This window comes from Enhydra lutris, unplaced genomic scaffold (assembly GCF_002288905.1).
Source record: "Enhydra lutris kenyoni isolate GAN:26980312 unplaced genomic scaffold, ASM228890v2 scaffoldscaffold24, whole genome shotgun sequence".
Classification (NCBI taxonomy): domain Eukaryota; kingdom Metazoa; phylum Chordata; class Mammalia; order Carnivora; family Mustelidae; genus Enhydra; species Enhydra lutris.
This window is the reverse complement of record NW_019154108.1, coordinates 394,056-416,149: the sequence shown is the minus strand read 5'-3', so window position 1 is coordinate 416,149 and position 22,094 is coordinate 394,056. Positions and strand designations below refer to the sequence as shown.

The window sequence follows — 22,094 nt, the reverse complement described above, 5'->3', positions numbered from 1 at the left end:
GACATTTCTTTCTCATGCTTGATCTCAGCCCCAAAGTGAAAACCCAAATCATATTTACCTAACCAGATTATAAATGCAAATCTTTATAAAGAAATCATTACTTTGCATTGCAAAGAACTATTTTCGATATCTTTATTAAATGTATGTCAAAAATGGTTTAGTTATACATTTTTTAGTTTTCATTTCAAAAATTAAATTTGGGACCAAAAAATTATGAGATCTACTACGTAATTCTTTATACACATTAAAGCAGAGATCTAAGTATATACTTTCACCATTTTTAATTTTAGGGCCATTTCTTTACTCCAACCAAACTGATCTCAACTGGGCTTCTCAAGTGGCAGCAACAAAGGAACTTTAAGACATGCATCTTCTTAGCTGGGCACTTCACTGAAGTATGAAATGTGTTCTTAGATACGAAGAACCAAATGGTATGATTTTTACAACAAAGCTTTGAAAACTTTTGTCCCTTTGGAAACAAATTCTCAGATGTCCCATACCTACTTACAAGCTGGTAAATTATTCTTTTCATGTTCTAAAAAGCAAAATATCTTAAAACTTAATCTCTTAAGAATAAGTCAACACACCCATTCTCCAAATAGAGAAGAGAAATGGGCAATTTTCTCAAGGATGAAGGATCCTTAAAAAGGTGCAGAGATGTTAAAAATATACCTTATCTGGGTAGTTCAAGATTTAATCAAGATGGTGTTAAGGAAACAAGGAACAATACAAATTATTTAGAAAAAAATCAGAAGGAAGATTTTTCACCAAAACTGTTAGAAAATAATGCATATTTCAAAGAAAAATTGACAGGGTTGTGAAAGTCACTATAAACCTTTACCATCACCTTGGTCTGTACATTTTTGTATATCTGTAACACTGTATTTCATTTCATTTATTTATTAAAACTGTTTCTCCCCATTCTTATAAATAGCTTATGGATTTGTCCTCGCTTCTTCAACAAGTGATTAAGTTTCTTAAATGTTAAGAATTTTATTATTCTTCTTCTATTATTCTTCAGTAAGTTCACTACTATGTTGTACAGAATAAAAAAAATAATATATGGGACAAACTAAGGCTATATTCCTGAACTGAATATACAGAATACTAAAGAATTTGTAATAATAATTTTTAAAAATCAGGGAAACCAATGTAGACTTACACGAGGTTTCAGATCCGGATCTAACCTTGAGAATATGAACTCGAGAGTACGTGTATGGCGTGAGTGGGGTCAGCTCTAGGCCAGTGTCCCTGAGTCCCTTGCCTCTAAAAGATTCTGCTGGTCTAGTTCAGCACCTGGGTCTCTTGGAACAATGAGGCTATCAGTGCCAACTTTGTGGTAGATCCAAACCCTAGGCGAATCCCTAAAACATAAATCATTTAAGTATTATGAAAATGAAAAATAAGTGATGAAGCTCAATAGAAAGGTATTCTAGTTTCTGGTAGTATCTCCAAACTAAGGATAATATACTCCAAGAAGTTTTAGGTTCTCTAGGACCCACTCTCCCCACCAAATCCTCCCTTCTCACTGATGTTATATTACTGTGTTTAAAAAACCAGCCAACCAACAAAAAACCTTGTTAGGTCTAGAATATACAAAAACTCTGCTCAGCACCTCTGTTTCCTCAGCTATAAAGCAGGCTTGGTATAAAAGTGTAATAATTAGCCTGAATAATTTTGATCTTTTTCCAAGTATCTAATATCTATTAAAATATAGATAATGTCTTATTTAAACAAACAAACCTGGTAAGTGATATATATGGCCCACTTTATTAGAAAGCATATACTTATGTTTTATTTTCAATTATGACCTTAGCATCACTTTTAAGCTACCTAAGTACAGAAAAAAGCAAGGACATATATTCACTTATATAAAGAGAAGGACATAAATGTGTAAGCCTCAAATAATTACAAACGGACTCTCTATCCTGGGTTTCAGAAACCATCAATTTGATTTTCAAATTGTGCTGTGGTTGCTAACCTTATCTGTACAAATTAAGTGGTGATGGTATCCCTCTGGGTCTGGAAAGAAATGAAACTAAGTCTTCCTTGTCTAAAACAGAGACTAAGAATGCTGAGGACTAGTGTGTGGCAGGTAAAGAGAAGATGCTTGGTTAATCTCGAAGTACAAAAATCGGGAGGGATTACTTCCTCTACATTTAAAAACAATGCCATTGCCAAATAAACATTCTGACTAACCCTAACTAACGGAGACTCCCAACTGAGGACATGTGAGTAAGTATCAGTAGAGGGGCAATCCTTTCCTAGCTACAAAAGGCAGTTTCGCTGAACTGCAAGCAGTACTGTTTGGGATTTTCGCGGTCCTCTGTCCATCTCTATCCCCAAAGCCACTCTCCTTCTAACTGGTTTTTAAGTCTGAGAAGCCACACAGACATCTTGGGTGCTTAACACAGCTATCAGTTAGTTAGTTAGTGCGTTCAAGGTGGACAGGTCCTGGGACTGAACGATTAATGGATTTTTGAAAATTCTTGTAACAATTCTAGATAGTCATAGCTTCATTTTATACAAAAGGAACCTGAACTATACAAAAACATTACAAAATTTAAATGAGGAACTACAGCTAAGCAGTAAAACCAGGATTCAAACCCACGTCATAATGTTCTTGATCATTAATTTACTACTGAAGAATGGCAATGCTGTATTATCTATGATATCTTTCACTTGACGGAAATGTCAGAATATTTTATAAACGGTAGTATATTGAGCACAGAAATATGTGAAATGGTTCTTCACAACTGTGTAAGCTAGGAACTTAAAGATAAAATTTTATTGTCTGGAAAAGGGCAGAGCTTATAATGAGGTATGATAGCATTATCTGCAGAAACAGCTTTTGATAAGTATGGAACACAATATGCTTTGAAAGTTTTATTTTATCTTCTAAAAAACAAGATATATTCGTATGATCACACAAAGTAAAAAATGAGAAAAGTATATGAACATGTGAGCAATTCTATATATTTGGTATAATTTTTCATTTCCTGAACTGAGTTGTTAAGTAGAAATCTCAGAAAAACATAAGGTTCTCAAAGAGAACTATTATTACACTACCTTAACCCAGGGTCAGTAGAAAAGAACATCAAAAAACCTGAACATTAAACAAAACAAAACCGAAAAAGGCCAGGCTGACTATAGGGCAGTCTGATGGCTAAATATAACCCCGACTTGACACATAACCTGTTGGTCGTTCTCCACATTCCTTTCTCTTGATCTGTAAACTGAGGAGCAAGTCTCCGGTGTTGGAGATACAGAGCAATGAGACTTTTTATTCTCCTCTTAACGCAGTTTGCTCAAAGAATGTAGCGCACTACAATCATTTACAGTTTAAAAAACTCTGAGTTGATAGGACTGAGACACCCTTAGAAAAGTGGCTGTGAAAAATGGAGAGATTCCTTTATTTGACTTCAAACAAAGTCCTGTGAATTGCATTTTTTATAGTTCATTTCAACTAGAACTTTACCAACCTGTCACCAGGTCCCGCTCGATACCTCGCACCTGGGATCAGGACTGGGTCGTCGTCACTGTCGTCTGTGTCCTGGAGAGCAGAGTCCCTGGCTGATGTTTCCTCACGAGCCAACGGCCCAACGGCTCCTGTTTGTGACTGAGGCTCAGGACTGGTGGGGTTTCGACTGGTAGCACCTTCAGTGCTAGTCTGCTCTGAAGTTCCTGGTTCCTTGTCTTGTTCAGACAAAGTGGGTTCTTCTGGAACCCCACAAGAACTATCAAGATTGAAGTAATTTCTTTCTCCTGAGCTGGAATCCAAGGGCTCAGATGTGAGTGTATCTGACTGTGCTGTCGGAAAATAAAGTAGAAACTGCTGGTCATGTCGGCAACACTGTTTAATCAAACTGGACGCTCTCCCTATAGGAAGAGGAGAATTCCATAACACATCCATTTCTAAATGGCCTCTAACTTGGGAGAGAGTAACATAAATTACAGCTTCTTGTTTTCCAACATGGAGCAATTATCTAAAGAGAACAAGACAACTCACCTGTGTTTACACGGTTCTCAACTGTGCTTTCTGCAGAGGTACCTTCCTGACATGCTGTCACATCCTCTGATGGTTCTTTAAGAACTTGTGGGAAATAAATAAACCAAATTATCATTAAATCCAATTTTTTTAAAATAAAAATAAACACCGATTGAAAACCCTAGCTTTCCTCTGTATAAGCAGTTCCTAGTCCCTTTTGGATCACAGAATCTCCTGACCTTCAGATACAACCTCCCCTCAGGAAATGCAAGAATATATGTGTACAAACACTGTCAAGGACAGAAGGGCAATCCTGCCCCACCTCCCAAAGCCCACGCACGGACCTTCATGAAGTCTTCGGGTAGAATTTTTGCTTTAGATTACCCCCCACAACTGACATTACTTGGTTTGCCTTTCTGCTAAATTTCAAAAAATCTAAACCTAAAACTGAGTATTTTTCTATCTCTTTACCGTGCATTTGGTATAATCTCAACTATCACAAACAAATCGTAAAGCTGACCCTACTATAAATTGTTTTGGCCACTGAAAATATTTATTTCTGTGATTTAACTCCAAGACCATTAGGGACCAGTGTATTTTGCTCCCAACTGCATATCTGCTTGCCAGGCAGCTGTTTTACACATACCTAATTATCGTAAACTCTGTTACATTGACGTATCTCTTCATTTAATAAGAAGTAGAATTCATTTATTCCTTCACTCACCAAGTATTTATTGAAAATTTGTGTTCCAGGCTCTGTACTAGACACTAAATTTCATACAATGGTCATGGAAAACATTCTAGGACAGTGTTCCAAAAAAGTCCCCAAACAGCATTTCCTGTATGAAATTGGATTCACTCATACATAACCCATTCAAATTTTATCCTTTTTCTCCCCCTTCACAAGCTACCCATAGTCTTTGAAAAAAATCAAGGCAGATATTTTGGATTTTGCTGCTAAGTATAAAAATAGTAAAGATCACTCAAACTAATATTTACATCTCACATATTTTCAGTGCAATAACCACTGTTCAGACCACGGTGCCTGGAGAGACACCGTGCTTCCCTGTGACTCCCCATCTGAAATGTATAAGGCCCTGGCCATTTGCACTTGCTAACCGCTCATCAATAGTGATGTCTGGACTACTGAGGCACAGGGAACTTATTAAAAACAAGAAATAGAAGGGGTGCCTGGGTGGCTCAGTGGGTTAAAGCCTCTGCCTTCGGCTCAGGTCATGATCCCGGGATCCTGGGATCAAGTCCCGCATCGGGCTTTCTGCTCCGCGGGGAGCCTGCTTCCTCCTCTCTCTCTGACTACTTGTGATCTCTGTCAAATAAATAAATAAAATCTTAAATAAATAAATAAATAAATAAATAAATAAAAACAAGAAACAGAATTGCCGCACTGAAGGAGCAGAAAAGTGGGTGGACATCCAGCCCCAGGGGCTCGTAGTAACAAAAGCACGGCACTATCTTACTTGTGTCGCTGTCTCCCGGTGGCTGCACAGAGCTCTCTGGGGCCAAGGGTCCCTCTTGACCCTCAGATTTGCAGTGGCTCCCATTCCCTCTAGAACTTGAGGCAGTACTGCTCCTACCATCAAAACAAAACAAGTGGTTCCACCAAGAAGTTAATAAATATGAACTTTTAGGATGATCTGTATACTTTACAACTAGGAAACAATAAAAAAATTCATACCACAAATAAAATACAGGATTTATTATTTTAATAAGCACTCATAAAACACCACCTTCACAGATCAAGGTGGTTATTCTAATACTCTTTTACCGTAAAAAAGAGATTTAAAAATACGAAAGGACCACCACTTCTTCACAGTTCTGATGCTTCTATCGTCAGGTATAATATTTCTATACATTTCTATTGAATTTTAATTACATAGACCCCCTTCTCGTCCTCAACACGGATGGTTCGCTACATCCCAATTCCTCCTCTTCTACAGACTTCGACCATACGTCCTTTAAGACTTTGCTGTTCTAGGCTACTCTTAAACTAATACTTGAAAAGAGACCCGGACAGTTCTTTGGCCCTTGAGCTGCCCTCTATGGGTCACTTCCACTTCTGGGCAGTTGTTCAAACATGCCAGCTGACTGAGGAGCACTGTTCTGTTTCATGTTTTGCTGTTAAAACTTACCTGATAATGACTTAATCCTGCCAGCAATTTTAGCAAGACGAGAATACTAGATGGATTTAAATAATTTTCAAAGAATGTCCTGTGACAAACATGGCATATGTGTAAGGTGGGGATTGAATGGGAAAGAAAACAGAAGGAAATGTACAACAATCTGACTAAGGTCAAAATTAAATTCATAGAAATGCAGTAAGAGCAAGAAAAAAAGGTTAAGAGTTACAGTGTTTACAAACTGTTAATTATAGACATGTAGCAGTGACTCAAGAAACAATACAAATTATCATGGACTTTTGGCCAAGATTTTACAAAAACTCTTTTAGGCTAACTGTAGAAGTCAATCTGATTTTTTTTAAAGGGCATCCATGTGTAATAGGGCATGTTTTTAAAAGAGTGCACATCTACACGGGCTTCCATGCAGAGAGTAACGTCAGAAAAGATGTACACCAGTGTTAGGTGTCGTCCCAGTACGACTACTGCACCTGAGTTTCTCTACACTTTTCTCTAGATTCTGATTTTGTTTTTCAACAAATCATGTTGTTTCTTTTTAACCATAAAGAAATATATAGCAATTTTGGTAAAGAGAAGTCAATGTGATATATAAATCTTTTTTTTTTTCATTGAGAAAGCTCTAATACAGGCATAAATAAAATGCTCAGTGTATAAAAGATATGATAATTGAAACATGGTACTGATGTAGGAAAGTAGGAGCCATTAGTGGAAAAGACAATGTAACCAAGTAAATGTACTTAGCATATGTTAATATGGCATTTTAAATCACAGAAAAAAGAATAAATTGTTCATTAAACACTACTAGGACAAAGGAACGGTCATGTGGAAAAATCAAGCTATAGCTCTACATCATATTTTATGGCAGAATAAAGTGCAGAAGGATTGAACACATATTTTTGATATAAAATCACAGAAATCTAAGAGGAAAAAAGAAGAAGCTTTCCCCCAATCCTGGGAAGGATAGGCTTTTCTAAGCACGAGCTCACAGGCCGAAACCATGAAGCAAAACTACCGTAAGTGAACGGAAAGACAAACAACAAACTGGGGAAAAAATATCTGCAACAAATGAAAGACAAATGGTGTCGCCCTCACTCAATTCTATAATAAGCAGTTCTTATAAATCAATAAGAAAAAGATAAAACACCGCAGTAGAAAAATGGGCAAAGGATATGAAAAGCAATTTACAGAAGATGATAACGTAAAGCTGCCCCCCGGGGCCCACGTGCCCATCAATGTGCTAAGCGCTGGGTACTTTTTCTGCGTGATCTCATTAAATCTTCCCACCAAAACTCTGAAGTAGGTTCTCTTAAATATGTCCGTTTTCAGAGGAAAACGCTGGGATTCAGAGAGGTTCAACGGCTTGTCAAGTTTAACATCTAAGCTCTTCGTGTGCTCTACTGCCTCATCTGTCATCAAAGAAACTCAAATAAAAGCAAGACCCCAAACTGGCGAGATGAAAAAGACTGCCTTCCTGAATTCTCCTTTTACTGGTTTCTTTTCCTTTTTCTTTCATAATCAGAAAAAAAGGTTCATTACTCTGCGATGAAGAAATAAGAAACTAATAAGCGAGAGAGTGTCACTTGCTGCTGGTTCTCAGAGAAGGAAAAGCAGCACTCGAAAGAGCGGCACGAAAGACCTTTGCCAAAAAAATGCTCCGGTGACTCTTTATAAAAAATCAGCCTTTTCTACGCAGAAACAAGAGAGGGGAATTGGAAAGACATAAAGAATAACAATCTTCGATGACCTTAAATTGCATATTAAGGAAAAGGGCCACAGACAGGCACGGTTACAGGAGTTGAGCTCCGACACTAGGGCTTGTAAAGAAATCAGAAATTCTACTCACTGTTCCGCCTTCAAACATTTATATAGAATCCAATTTCGTCGTACCGCCCCACCGCCCTCACCGCCTCTCACCTTTCTCACTGCCAAAGTCTTTCCGCTGGTCGCCCGACCATGGCCTGGTCTCTACACTGGCCTCAGACAGCCCCTGCCCTCACTCACCGAGCAGACCTTCTTTGCCACTACTTTCTCCTTTGCTCACTCCACTCGGGCTGCACTGGTTTTCTTCAAGCCCCTCGAGTGTCCTCTGTCTGTTCCTGTTTCAGAGCCTTTGAACTAGCTTTCTCTCTGCGTGTAATGTTCTTCCTCCAGATTTACGCATGGCTCACTCCTTCATACCCTTCAAGATTTTGTCCAAATGCCATCTTCTCAGTGATGCCTGCCCTTGTCCTAGGTCTCCCAATCGCCCCTTACTTGCTCTATTTCCTTCCACAGCACTTAGTACCTCCCACCATACTATACAATCCCTGTACTTACTGTTTATTGTCTGTCTTCCCCTAGAGTGTAAGTTCTAATAGGACAGAGGGTTTTTGCCAGTTTTTTTCACTAATCTATTCCCTGTATCTAGAATAGTCTCAGGAATATAGAAGGATTTCAATAATATTTTAAAATACTACTTAATCAAAGATTTTAATGTAAAATACACATATAAACACAAATGGAAACCAGTGCATTGAAATAAATAACATCACATATCAACATAGAATTATATATTAATAAATAATATATAACAACATATTATTTATATATTATACCAGCATATAATATATAATAATATACAACTGAATATATTAATATATTAATTACACAACATAATTAATATATTGGTTACAAGATGATTAATTATTACATATTAATCATATAATTATATTAATATGCAACTGTTTATATATTAAGAACAAATATATTATCTATATATTAAATATTAATATAGCAATAAACTTAAATACAAAATTTTGGATGCTGTCTCAGGCAAAAGGCCATGAGACAGTGTGAAAGAATGTAAGAAGGTCACATAACTTGATTTTTTAAAAATATAAAATTTAACTAGATTAATGAACCATAAGTATAATCAGAAATGTCACTAAAGAGAACCTAGACAAAATATAAAGTTCAACCTTACTAGTAATCAATTCACTAAAAATGACAATTATCTTAAGATCAAATACATAAGTTAAAAAATAAATGAATATACTGATATTGAACGCTGGCTTGGGGACCATAACATGTATGTGTTTTTCTGTGCTGCTGGAAGAAATGTAGTAACAGCAAAGCTCTTTGAAAATAATTCGGCAATAACCTTTGACCTAGATCGGATTCACTTCTAAAAGTACATCTCAAATCAATAATCTTAAAGGTAGGAAAAAGCCTGTAAACAAAGATATTCACCATTTTTAAAAAAGGTAAACAAATCCACCGCCCGATGAAAGGGAAATGGTTAAGTAAACTATGGTAAACCTAACTGATGGTATATCACACAGCTAGAAAATTCGTATTTATGAAAATTAAGTAGAAATGTGGAAATATTTATTACAGAGTTAGGCCAAATAAATGCAGGAGAGAACAGGATATATTCAGTATGATTAAAATTACATTTTAAAACCCCAAATCACATACACATACATATATGTGTATATGCATGTACACACACACACACACACACACACACACACACACACGTACACACACACACCTGTACATAGGACCAAGACTGAAAAAAAGCTCCAAAATGTTAGGTTTATTTTTTGGCACTAACGGTCTATTGGTGATTAACTTTTTTTTTTTTTTTAATCTTTTGCATTTTTCTATGAGAAGAAATATTCCAGGACCAACAACATCAGAGTCTCCTGGGAAGTTTTTAGAAATCCAAATTCTCTGATCCCACCTCAAATTAACCAAGAGTGGGGCCCAGTAATATGCGTTTTAACAACCTCTTCGAGCCATTCTGAAGCACACCAAATTTGAGAACCAATGCATTACAGCAAACAAAACACAAAGATGAAGTGCTAAAAATAGTATCTAGTACAATCCTACAAAATGGCTAAGAACAGCTTTACAAAAATATTAACTTACCATTCATCTGTAAAGTTCAGTTTTATTGTGCTTGTAGTTGTTCCTTCTGTGCTGTAGTGCAAACTTAAAACTGGTTCACCTGTCCCTGGTTTGGGGCTCAGCTTTTCATTATTGTTATCTGAAAATTGTGTTTAAAACATTTGAAAAAGTCTCTGAAACCAATAAAAAGATGACATTTCCTAAAATTCACAAAACTTAAATTAGGTTGTCCCTGTCATAATTCTTTCTCACGTCTGTTACGGTTCTCACTTAAAGTTCAAAAGCAAGTGTTGTAGAAACACTATTTCAAAGTGGCATTGCATCAAATTCTAGCTTTGTGTACATAATTCCCTTTGATTCAGATGGAAATTACACACATTTGAGAACCGTATCTAGTCATCAGGAAATCAAAGACTATTAGGAGGCTATGAGGCATGTTACCAAGCGGTACTCGCACTTAACGGAGCTCGCAGTTGCTCACAGTCTTGCTCCCCACCTGCTCGGGCATCCAGGGCAACTGACAGGAGTTAAGAGGCTGGGGCTCTGAAAAGTGGCTGAGTCAAAATTCTGCGACAACTGAAGGCTATCGAATTCTTTCTGTTCCTGCAAATTCACAGATTTATAATATAGAAAGGGAGTAGAGCCCACACTCTATTGGGAGGGGAGGAAAAGAAAACAATGTGCTTTTGATATTTATAAAACTCTCTCTGCTACAAGACTGTAGGTTTTGGTATATTTCCTCTTCCTCTCCTGACTAATCTTGCAAGGAATTTGTTTTCTAAATTATGGAAATGGTAGTTTCACTTTGGGAGCCTACAGTTGATCTATCTCAACATAGTAAATCTTTGTAAAATGTCAAATAGAAATCAAGACATTCTACAGAAACTGATACAGACCACTCCAAAACCATCCTTTCCCACGCGTCCCCACCTCCCCCCCGCAAAAGTACATGGATATTCAAAAACAAAATAAAATAGAGCTTTGAAATTTTCTCTTTTTCCGTGATTAACAGCTCGGGGGAAGCATTAACATATATAGAAAACACAAACTGCTACATAATCAAACCTGTAACACTTCTGCCAGTTGCTTACAGAAAGAATATTCGTCTGTGGGACAACTGTTTTCTTGACACCAGATAGAACAGCACTAAAAATAAGCCTTCTGCCTTGGAAAATAACAACAAAGGCAGTAACAACTTCGTAAAACCAAAATTACTTAGGTTTTTGGTTTTGAGGTTCACTTTATACCGCAATGAAGGACTTTTATCTTTCTCATCCCTCTTGAGGCCACGGGAGCACGTAATAAAAGAGAATCTCACAGAACCTCGGCTCTAACTTCTATCCGTAAGAGGGCAACTAACAAGACTTCAAATACAGAGCTGTAGCACACAGGGAAAGGGATTCTGTCTAAGAGAGGAGAAATCAAGCTGATAACAGAACTCTGGACTATCAGTTCTCAGGCCTTTACTTGTAACTCACATGAAATCCTCTCCTATGATATTAGTTGGTGTTTGCAAATAAAGCATCAGTGAATTACAAAGCTGGCCTCACAAATGGTAAAAACACTTTGGTTCTTACACTGCCTTTGTTACGACTATGTCATTGATATAAAAAATTAAGCCATCGCACAACTTTCAAAGATTCAGTATTACATTCCGTGTTTTACATGAGGTTATTTTATCAAAGCGGCATTCTGATAAAATAACTGAATTAACAGACATTTAGCTTTCATAAAATTATCAAGAGTGGGACTTTTAAAACATCTGTCCTACCCTCGACCATCTTTAAAAAATTTCCTGTTGGTCCTACGTCCACATAGAGTTCTCCCTTATTCTTAATTATGTTGCTGACATTTCTGTCCCACGCTGCCCAAATCACAGTCATCTTCAGGCACCTAGAACTGATAACGACCGACAGCCGGAAGACTTGAAGATGATCCAAGAAACCAAGAGGCAGAGCTGGGGCTGGTTCTTTCATTATCACTCACAACACTTTATAAAGTGCTTTGCTATTTATTTTTCTTTTATGAGACTGACGCGCTACCTACTGCGCTGAGGCACCTTATTTATTTTTCTTTTAAAGAAAAGAAGGGATAGAAAACAAAAGCAGGTGTGAGAGAATAGGAATGAATTTCCTACGTCCACTTCAGTTACAGAAGCAGATGTTTTAAAAAGCCATTTAAATGCTATATCAAATATTCTTTTGAGTAAAATTAAAGAGACAGAGATTTGAATGCTGTAATTATAGGAATATAGTAAACAAAGAGCTGTTTGGAGGTCAAAATGGTGTAGAAAGTATCTTATTTAAATGTATGTGACACCCTCCACCTGGAAAGCAAGAAGCTTCCTGCGATGATCAATGTTACTTAAAACCTTCTTCCTTACGGTATCTATTACAAAGTTATTATTTAATCTCTCATGAATATAACCTACATATTGTCAATCATGTAAAACACAGTGGTACTCATTTAATTTATAAAATGACCATAGTTGACAGAATTTGTATATTTAGGCTGTTAACGAATTTACCAGCCCTAGGTAAAACTGGCCCATTGCTGTATTAACAGAATGTAGTCTTCTGTGAGCCACACAAGCTTCAGACCCCCAAGCCTAGTTCACTCCTTGAAGACTGAACATGCGTAACAAGTGTCTCTGGCACAAACACCACACAGTGCAGAACTGAGGCATTAACGAGAATATCTACCCGAGGTTTAGGGTTCATTTCCCGGTTTGTTCCAGACTACTCTTCCTAATTTAATACTCCTTTTCATGATCATATATATCCTGTCATGTTGCGTTTTCTCAGAAATGTAGATTCTTGGCTTACTAGTGAATTAATTCATTTTTCTGATAAAAATACATATTTCAAGCCAGAAATGTCTAAATGTCTAAGAAATATCTACTTTAAAAAACTAAAAAACTGGGGCACCTGGGTGGCTCACTGGGTTAAGCCTCTGCCTTGGGCCCAGGTCATGATCTTAGGGTCCCAAGATCGAGCCCCATGTTGGGCTCTCCACTCGGTGGTGGGGGGCCTGCTTCCTTCCTCTCTCTCTGCCTGCCTCTCTGCCTACTTGTGATCTCTCTATCAAATAAATAAATAAAATCTTAAAAAAAACCTAAAAAATTAAATGTTTCATTTTTACTATAGTTGAAAAAAATAGTTGTAACCATTTAAATTTTCCTTAACTTGCTCTATTTGTTAGAAGCTGGATCAGCAAACACAACCTAAAAACTGTATTATTCAAAGCCTTACTTACACAACGCACAGAAATATATAAGATATTTCTTGCTTAAGAGCAGAAGTTTTAATTTAAGACCCTTTGGGGTTAGAACTTCACCTAAACAAATGACTCTACATAAAAAAGCACCATCATAATAATAACTAATTTGTATTAGGCATTACTATGTCCTAGGAGATACAAGTATCCTTTTTTAAAATTTATTTATTTATTTGACAGACAGAGATCACAAGTAGGCAGAGAGAGAGAGAGGAAGCAGGCTCCCCGTGGAGCAGAGAGCCCGATGCGGGGCTCGATCCCAGGACCCTGGGATCATGACCTGAGCCGAAGGCAGAGGCTTTAACCCACTGAGCCACCCAGGCACCCCAGATACAAGTATCCTTGTTTAAACCTTTGTAGCATATATCCCCATGTCCATTTTATGGATGATGAAACTGGTGATTTTGAGCTAGATTTTTTTACTCTAGTCATCTAGAGTTCCTTCTATCCCAAGTTCCTACTTGCTATAGTGTCTTGGAAATAACTTGAATACAAAGTAGAAATAAGATTGCTTAAATATTTCAGTTAAGAAATATCAATTGTTGGTGGTGTTATTTCTCAGAAATGATGTCTAATTCATATCAGCAACATTAATATAACTGATACACGTTCTGGTAGCCCCAACTGTCCCTTAGGCCCCAGAGTACTGGGAGTCCACACCGGATCTTCTTGCGGGGCCCTCAGAGATCGAACTACTTTTCCATCCTCTAAAAACACTGTAAGAGAATAAAATCAAATTGTGGTGCTCTGAACACAAGGGCAGTGTCGTGGGGGGGGGGGGGATCACTTTTAATTTAGCAGTTCAACACTGCTTAAGTTTTAAGATTAAGACCAAATTTAAAAGATCTTCTCTAAATACGGTATAAGACCCCTTTCAGTTTAGCGTACTGACTCAGAAAGAAACTTCAAAATGGCCTGGAATATAATCTGAAAGGAACTTCTCTGAACTTTAATTAGATACTTTCTAAGCCTTTCACATATGAACCACAAATGCATTTTTGTTTTTGGTAATGCCTATGTATTCAAACTATTTAATCTGTGCATTGACATTATGAAATTATAATCATTTGTGGTTCTTAAAAAATGCTCAAAGACATAGAAAAATCAAGTGTGCTAATAGTAGTACAAAATACACTTTATCTTGGTAACTAGGTTTGCATATTATCTAAATATTGATGTGAATTTTTTTTTTTTTTTTGACTTCTAGCTAGGAATACCTCTGGAGACCTATCCAATATATAAATTTAAAGAATATTCAAAATGAAGATAATGAATGAAGATATGCCACAGTAATCTGTTTAGAATTACTCCACCCAACAACTTTTCAGCCACTGGGACACTATCATAACTATATAATCATACACTAATCACCTATAATAGCTTAGGTTAACTGGAGATAACACAGAAATACTGTATTCTGTACTGAAAGTATTTTCTATTATGCAACGACCTTATTGACACTTCTCATTCCATTCCAACAAAAGTAAAAAAAAAAAATCTAGGGGCGCCTGGGTGGCTCGGTGGGTTAAGCCTCTGCCTTTGGCTCAGGTCATGATCTCAGGGTCCTGGGATCGAGCCCTTCATCGGGCTCTCTGCTCAACAGGGAGCCTGCTTCCCCCTCCCCCCGCCTGCCTCTCTGCCTGCCTGTGATCTGTCTGCCTGTCAAATCTTTAAAAAAAAAAAAAAAATCTAAAAAGAAACTTTCTCTGAAAAAATGTATGGTATCAAAAATAAAGTTCAACTCTATCTTCCCAAATTTTGCTCCCCAACTTAGTTGGATTACACAGGAGAAAAGGCAAATTTCTCAAATATAGTTTCTAGAACAATGAAAACCTTCCATTTTTATAGGTCAGGAATCTGTAACTTTCCTGCACACCTCAGACTCCTGAATACCGAATACCCAGTTCTTCCAATCATTTGTATACGGAGGCGATGCTGATTCAAAGTGGAGAAACTATTTTTCACAGAAAACCACTCTCTACCAAACACACGACTGCAAGACACAGCATTTAATTCTAAAAATTAGTGTTCTTACTAGAGCAATCTGACTTTATAAACTATGTTATGAAAGCTAAAACCAAAGCACAACTTTAATACTGGTATTTCTTAGGAAATTCCTCCTATAAAATCTTATCGAAATAATATTCTGTTCAAATTTTCTTCCTGGCAACTAAAACTCAACCTTTATGACAATTAGACTAATTTTAATCCAAGAACTTCTTTAATCACATAACATAGACAGGTAAATTGAACTTGAGCATGGGTTGGGGATATATACAGGTTCAGATTCTGCCTGGTTTTATATTCCCGGTGACGTTTAGAATTTATGGGCTGAAATGCACCTGTCACTTCACCGAACACCATGGAGGCTCTCTTTCACCTGCTGCAGACCGGTGAGTGTGACAGCTCTCTGTGCTTTTACAAAAGTCTCTATTCCTAGTTCCCATTCAGTCTTGAGGGAGAACAAACAGGAAGAAAACAGGTAAAGATGCCCACCCCACGTGGCTAATCAGCTCTGCCAAGATTCTTACCCAGAATCTCTCTCTTCGTAATGGTTTCCCCAGGTATATTATCTTCTAAAGAAAACCAAACCTGTCGTCATATACTAAACAGATAAATATATTAAAATGTGCTTCCAAATGAAAATGAACGAATGAGGCAGACGGCTTTGGAGAACACTCTCTTTAACCACTCTCCCCTCCAGCAACTGTGCTCCCTGCTCATTGTTTTGAAATGCTTTTCTTACTTCTCATCTCCCGTTTCTTCACTTCCATCTCTACTGTGGCCTCTGTCTCTCAGCCTGTGAAACCGCTCTCACTAATTGGATCCATCTCCTCCACGTTAATTTAGTGGAGAATTCTGGGGACTCTTTATTTGACTTGTCAGCAACACTCACATACACAGTTCTCCTTCGATTTCCTCTTCTCTTCATCTCATGGCACTGCACGGGTCTACTCTACCTCTGACCTCTGTGGCTGCTCCTTCATCTCCTTCACCAGCTCTCCTCCAGCAAAATCTTCAGTTTGGGAATTTTTCTAATTTTCTTTGGGATGTCTTAGATATTGTACTTCCTGCTCTCACTTTTTATATTCATCCTTGTCAACTTCATCTACTTTTATGGCCTCAACTACCATTAATGTGCGGAAAATTTCCAATTTATTTCTCTAGCTCTGACATCTTTCTTTTATTTTAAAGGATTTCTTTCCTCTCCCCGCCCCCTTTTTAAGTAGGCGCCAGGCCCAACAAAGGGCTTGAACTCATGATCTTGAGAGCACCCCGACATCTTTTCTACGCTTCCTATCTATACAATCAACGGCCCAACAGACTTTTCCACATGGATGTCTCACATACATAAATCAAAATCAACATATTCAGAACCAAGCCTGGGGTTGCGCCCTCCTTCTATGCATCCCCTCTCATACTTTGCTCCTTTTCTGGGGTTACCTATTTAAGAATGTATCTGCCCACTTGACTGTGCTCAGTGAAAACTTGGGAGTCATCCCTGCAGCAGCTGGAAATGGCATCTATGAATCTGCACCAGGAACTCCCGGAACCACCACAAATGCACGAAGACACGTGCTCCGGCCCCGCTCCCTCCAACTAGTGTGCTGTTACTAAAGTGCGCCCATGCAGAAATTATGGAGTTCTTACTGCAGTTTATCCTCTGGACGCCGCCTCAATCCCTTGCCTCATCCAACGATTACCAAACCCTATTGTATTTATTCTCTATCTTAGTTCTTGAATCTCTTCATTCTCTCACCATACTTCCATCATCAGGTCAAAATCCTTATTACCAGGAGACTTATCTAAGTGACTTGGTCTCTAGTCGGCTCACTGTCATCTCTTCGGAACAAAGCAGATCAGCCATACTCTCTCTTTTAAATACTTCCTTAGCTTCCTACTGCTCTTAAGCTGTCCCAAAGGTCCTTCTCTGTCTGGGCTCCCCCCATCTCCTGAAGCTTAGCGCACACTCCAGCCACACTGGGGTCTTTCTGGTCTTGCTAATAGCATGACTGCCTCAGAGCCTCCCCACATGCTATGCATGCTTCCCCGGACTCACACCCGTTTCTCCTGATTCACTCATCGCGCTCGTCTTTCAGACCTCAGCTCAAATGTCTCATCCTCACGCACGCCTCACTTGGCCCCCTGCCAGAAGAGATGAAGACTTAGTTACATGTTTCCAAAGAAACCTTCCTATTTCCTCTTTCCTAACACGCATCACACTTACATTTACTGTTCTACCATCTGTCTTTCCGGTTAGACGAGGCAAACAGAGCATAGCAGTTACGATCACAGATGGCAGATGCACCACACTTACAGTATGCGATCGCAGGCAAGTTTCTTAACCTCTCTTTGCCTCAGTTTCCTCATCTGGAAAATGAGAGTAACAGTACCTACTGTATAAGGTTGTGGTGTGGATTAAGTAAATTAACATATAAAAATTGCTCAAAATAATGTTCAGCACAAAGAATATGCAACATAAGTGTCTCCACTATTATTGTTATGGTTAATCAACTCGACCGTTCTTATTAGCACTGGTAGTGGCAATCAACGCTATGTTCCAAGCACAGGGAGCACTAGCCACGCTCACTCAAGCACCCTAGTGCGGAGCCCAGCCAGTACTCGCCACAGGTAACAACAGAGTGAGCTGAATTAGTATGAGTTGAATTAGTGACAGACAAACACGGCTGCATCACTTATTTCTCTTATCCTTACGTATTTCTTGGAGCCTTGGTTTCTTCATCAGTAAAATGAGGATATTACTACTCATTACATTCGAACAAATGAGCTAATGCATGTAAAATTTTTAACACAATGCCAGCTACACACCAAAAACTCAGTCAAAGCCAGTTATTTGTATCACACACAATTCAGAATTAGAAAACAATTTAACTGGATATATACACAGATACTGATTTGGCTAGAATGAAAGTGAACAAGTGAACATAAGCAATAGAAATGAAATAGGGTTTAACCTCCAAAAGATCGAATATATCACTAATGGGAAGAATGTAGACTTGGTAGCTGGGGAAAGGAGGACTAGCTGCTCCATTCTAAGCAATGAAGTGATAATTAGTTCTAAATAATATAAAAAAAATCAAGAATGAAGTCTAACTTCACTAACTAATTTTTTTCTCTAGAACTTAAAATACAGTATTTACAGATATATTCCAGTGTGAGGAATAGTGAATTTATACTTCCCGTTAATAGAACAGGCTTCAATAGTTAGATATTTATTTAATAAAAATTAAAATTGTCAAAGTACACTTAATGGTGATCTAAAATATTACGCGAGGTAGTACTGTCAAGGTATTACTAAAATGAAATTTTAATTTGGTGACCTTAGAGGGATGCATACTTAGTATCTGACAGGTTCAAGGTCCCATTTCCGATCGACCCTAGAGGAGCTAGTTAGAGCTGATTCACTGGATCCTGGTAATCCACAAGCTTCATTCTCTAACTTAACATTGTATCAATATCAAAAGAAGCCTGTTTTGTACAATATATGCAATGGAGAGGTAACAGTTCTATTTCTAAGGCTACAAATTTATAGAGCTCTGACAGAAACACAACTGCCTGCAGGTGTAAGTTTCAAATATGACAGCTTTATCAACTTCCACTTAGTGATTATCCCTGTAATGAACAGAGAGCAACTTGCTTTAGTCATGGCCAAAATTTAAAACTCAGGCAAAAATAAATAAAATAAAAAATAAAACTCAGGCAAAACGATTTTCTTATATGCTGTCAAAAATTTAAAGTTAAGGGCATAGGTTTTTTTTTTTTGGCTGTTGTTTTAATAGGGGAAAATTGCTGACCTAACTATTTTTAACTGAAAAAAATGTATTTGTTTTCATAATATAAGTGGGCACGAGAAATATATGCCAGAAGAGGATTATTTCTCTTATAATGCAGTAGGCACAACACAGAGATCTGAATAAAAAGAAACACCAGAATCACTCATTGAAACACTGTTCAAGCTAAACAAAACGCGGGACACAGATCGTTGTGCTCACTCACAAGGAGCTTCTAATCAGCACAGAAAGGCTGACAATGTACGTGCGCAAAGCCCTGTGTTGGCAGAATATTGTAAAGTATTTTACAACAGAATAAAAACCATGTGCATGTTTTGCACTTATTTCCTTGACAGTTAGTTTCTTTCTTTAAAAAGTATTTTGATAAAAGAAATGAACCAGGCAGCTTTCACTATGACTCTGAAGGGTCAGACTCAATGTACGTCTATTTATCAAATGTAGTGCTTTTGTCAAAAATAAAAGACAGGGGCGCCTGGGTGGCTCAGTGGGTTGAAGCCTCTGCCTTTGGCTCAGATCATGACCCCTGGGTCCTGGGATCAAGCCCCGCTTCGGGCTCTCTGCTCAGCGGGAAGCCTGCTTCCCCCCTCTCTCTGCCTGCCTCTCTGCCTGCTTGTGATCTCTGTCTGTCAAATAAATAAATAAAATCTATAAAAAAAAAGAAAAGGAAAACAAACTAAACAGTCACTGCAATCAACCAATTCAATAACATGTATGTAAACAGTGAAAGAAAGCAAATTTTTCAGTGAGGAAGTCAAGTACAATTAAAAAGAAAAACAAAACAAAAAAACACCTCTTTTTTTAAAAGATTTTATTTTTAAGCAATTTCTACACCCAATTTGGGACTCTAACTTACAACCCTGAGATCAAGAGTCATGTGTTCTACTGACTGAGCCAGCCAGGTGCCCCAATTTTTAAATTTTGATCAGTAACATTTTTATCCCCAATAAAGAAACCCATGAACTACTACGGGAAATGGAACAACATGTCCAAGTACTGGAGACCTTGTGAGACGAACATGGTCCAATGATCAAATTTGACGAAATGGTAAAAAAAAAAAAAAAAAAAAAAAAAAAAGACCTGAATTGTTAATTAAAGAAATCTAAGTTTTTCTTAAAAATATGGATAAGAAATTTAAAATATGGTTAAACAATCCTTAGAAATATATTCAGAAGGAAAACTTAATAAATGTACTTTTCCCATTCTACAGGATAAAATGGAGAACAAGAGTCTTGACAAAATCAAAACTTGAAGTAAGAGCATTATCTGAGGATAACAACTATCCCCCAAACCTTTAGCTCCTTCGATGGGGAGTCTTTCTTATTTGGTAAACATTCTCAGTTTTGTGCACACCCTTGCTTCTGGGGATATGGCTTAGCAGAGCGATTACTGGCTCTAACAGATGTGAGTGTGAATCCCAACTCCTTCACTCACTCGGCAAGCAGTTGGTTATCTTTCTGTCTCTTACTCTTCTTATACAACCTCTAATTCAGAGGAATGTTATAATAATTAAATAACACAATGCACAAAAACTGTAGGTTCAGTCATTCCTGTATTTAAAAAGTCTTTTTAAAATAATGTATACAAATCAATGACGAAAAGAACGTAAATTAAAAAAAAAAAAAAAAAAAAAAGGCTCAGTTTTGAAACTGTACCCCCCACCCCCAGACATTACCTGTCCTCTAACTTTTTTCTTAATTGAGCTTACTGGAAGATATCTACATACCAGTATTTCCACCTCTTAAACAAAAACCTCTCTTCTCTTAACCACTGCTCTCTGGCTTCTGCCTCCACCGTACCAATGAAATTGCAAGGCCTCAACAATGGATAATCCACACATTTCCAAAGTCCAAAAACATTTCTCAGTCCTTTCCATATCTGACATCATTGCTTCACATGTCGCTGCTGACCAGCTCCTCCTTGAACTTTTCTCTTCCCTGACTTGGCATTCTTTCAGCCCTGCCAATGTCTCTGCTCGTTCCTTTTCTGCCTCCTTAGCAAGATCCGTTTCTCTGCTTGCTCCTGTAGTGCAGACGCCCCTCTTTCACTGTATCCTCTTTTCCTAGACAGTCTCCTCTGCTCCCCTGGTTTCAACCATCTGTAAACTCATTATTCTTTTTATTTTTTAATACTTTATTTATTTGAGAGGGAGAGAGAGACAATGAAAGAGAGAGAGCATGAGAGGAGAGAGGTCAGCGGGAGAAGCAAACTTCCTGCTGAGCAGGGAGCCTGATGTGGGACTCGATTCCGGGACTCCAGGATCATGACCTGAGCCAAAGGCAGTCACTTAACCAACTGAGCCACCCAGATGTCCTAAATTCATTATTCTTAATGTTTTTCTCCACCTCAGGCCTCTCTGGTGACCCCCCAGAAACATATATCCCCCCCAACTGTCTATAACATTTCTCCATTTGGATATCTCAAGGTACTCCAAACTCAACATACCAAGAAAATCTCATGTATCTTTCCCCTCCCCCATACCCAGCTGTTTCTCCTGAAATTCCTATCTTGGTTGATGGTATCACCACTATTACCCATCAAGACACCTGGATATGGTACCCTCGTTCATTTTTAACTACTCAGTCTCAAGGTGCCATCAATTCTGTCTCTTAAGTATTTAAAAACTCTGTCCTCTCTTCTCATTTCCCACCACTGCTGCCTTATTTGGGACCCCATACCACCTCTCATCCGGACTGCTCCAACGGCCCCTTACGTGGTCTTGCAGTTTTCAGTCTTACCGCCTCCAACCAACTGTCAATAATCCTGCCAAAATCATCTTTCCGATACGTAAATCCGTGTCTGCTTCTCTCAAGCTGAAATAATGTTTATGGCATCCCACTGCTTAAAGAATTCAGTTACTCCCTCATTTAACAGATATTTATTATTTTAACAATAAATAACAGATCTGGTGTTAGTTAGGCACTAAGTGTAATAGTGAATAAGAGCAATATTCAGAGAAGATAGGCATCAAAC

General features: G+C 37.9%; 1 protein-coding gene across 1 annotated transcript in view; it reads right to left on the bottom strand.

Moving 5' to 3' along the window:
• Window positions 1-22,094, bottom strand: part of LOC111150800 (DDB1 and CUL4 associated factor 6) — a 165,124-nt gene that overhangs the window by 47,514 nt on the left and 95,516 nt on the right. The window contains exons 13-14 of the mRNA XM_022508408.1: window positions 10,057-10,174; window positions 5,467-5,579 (exon numbers count right to left, since the gene is read on the bottom strand). Of these exons, the coding sequence (XP_022364116.1) occupies window positions 5,467-5,579; window positions 10,057-10,174 (231 nt within the window). The remainder of the gene's footprint in view (window positions 1-5,466; window positions 5,580-10,056; window positions 10,175-22,094) is intronic.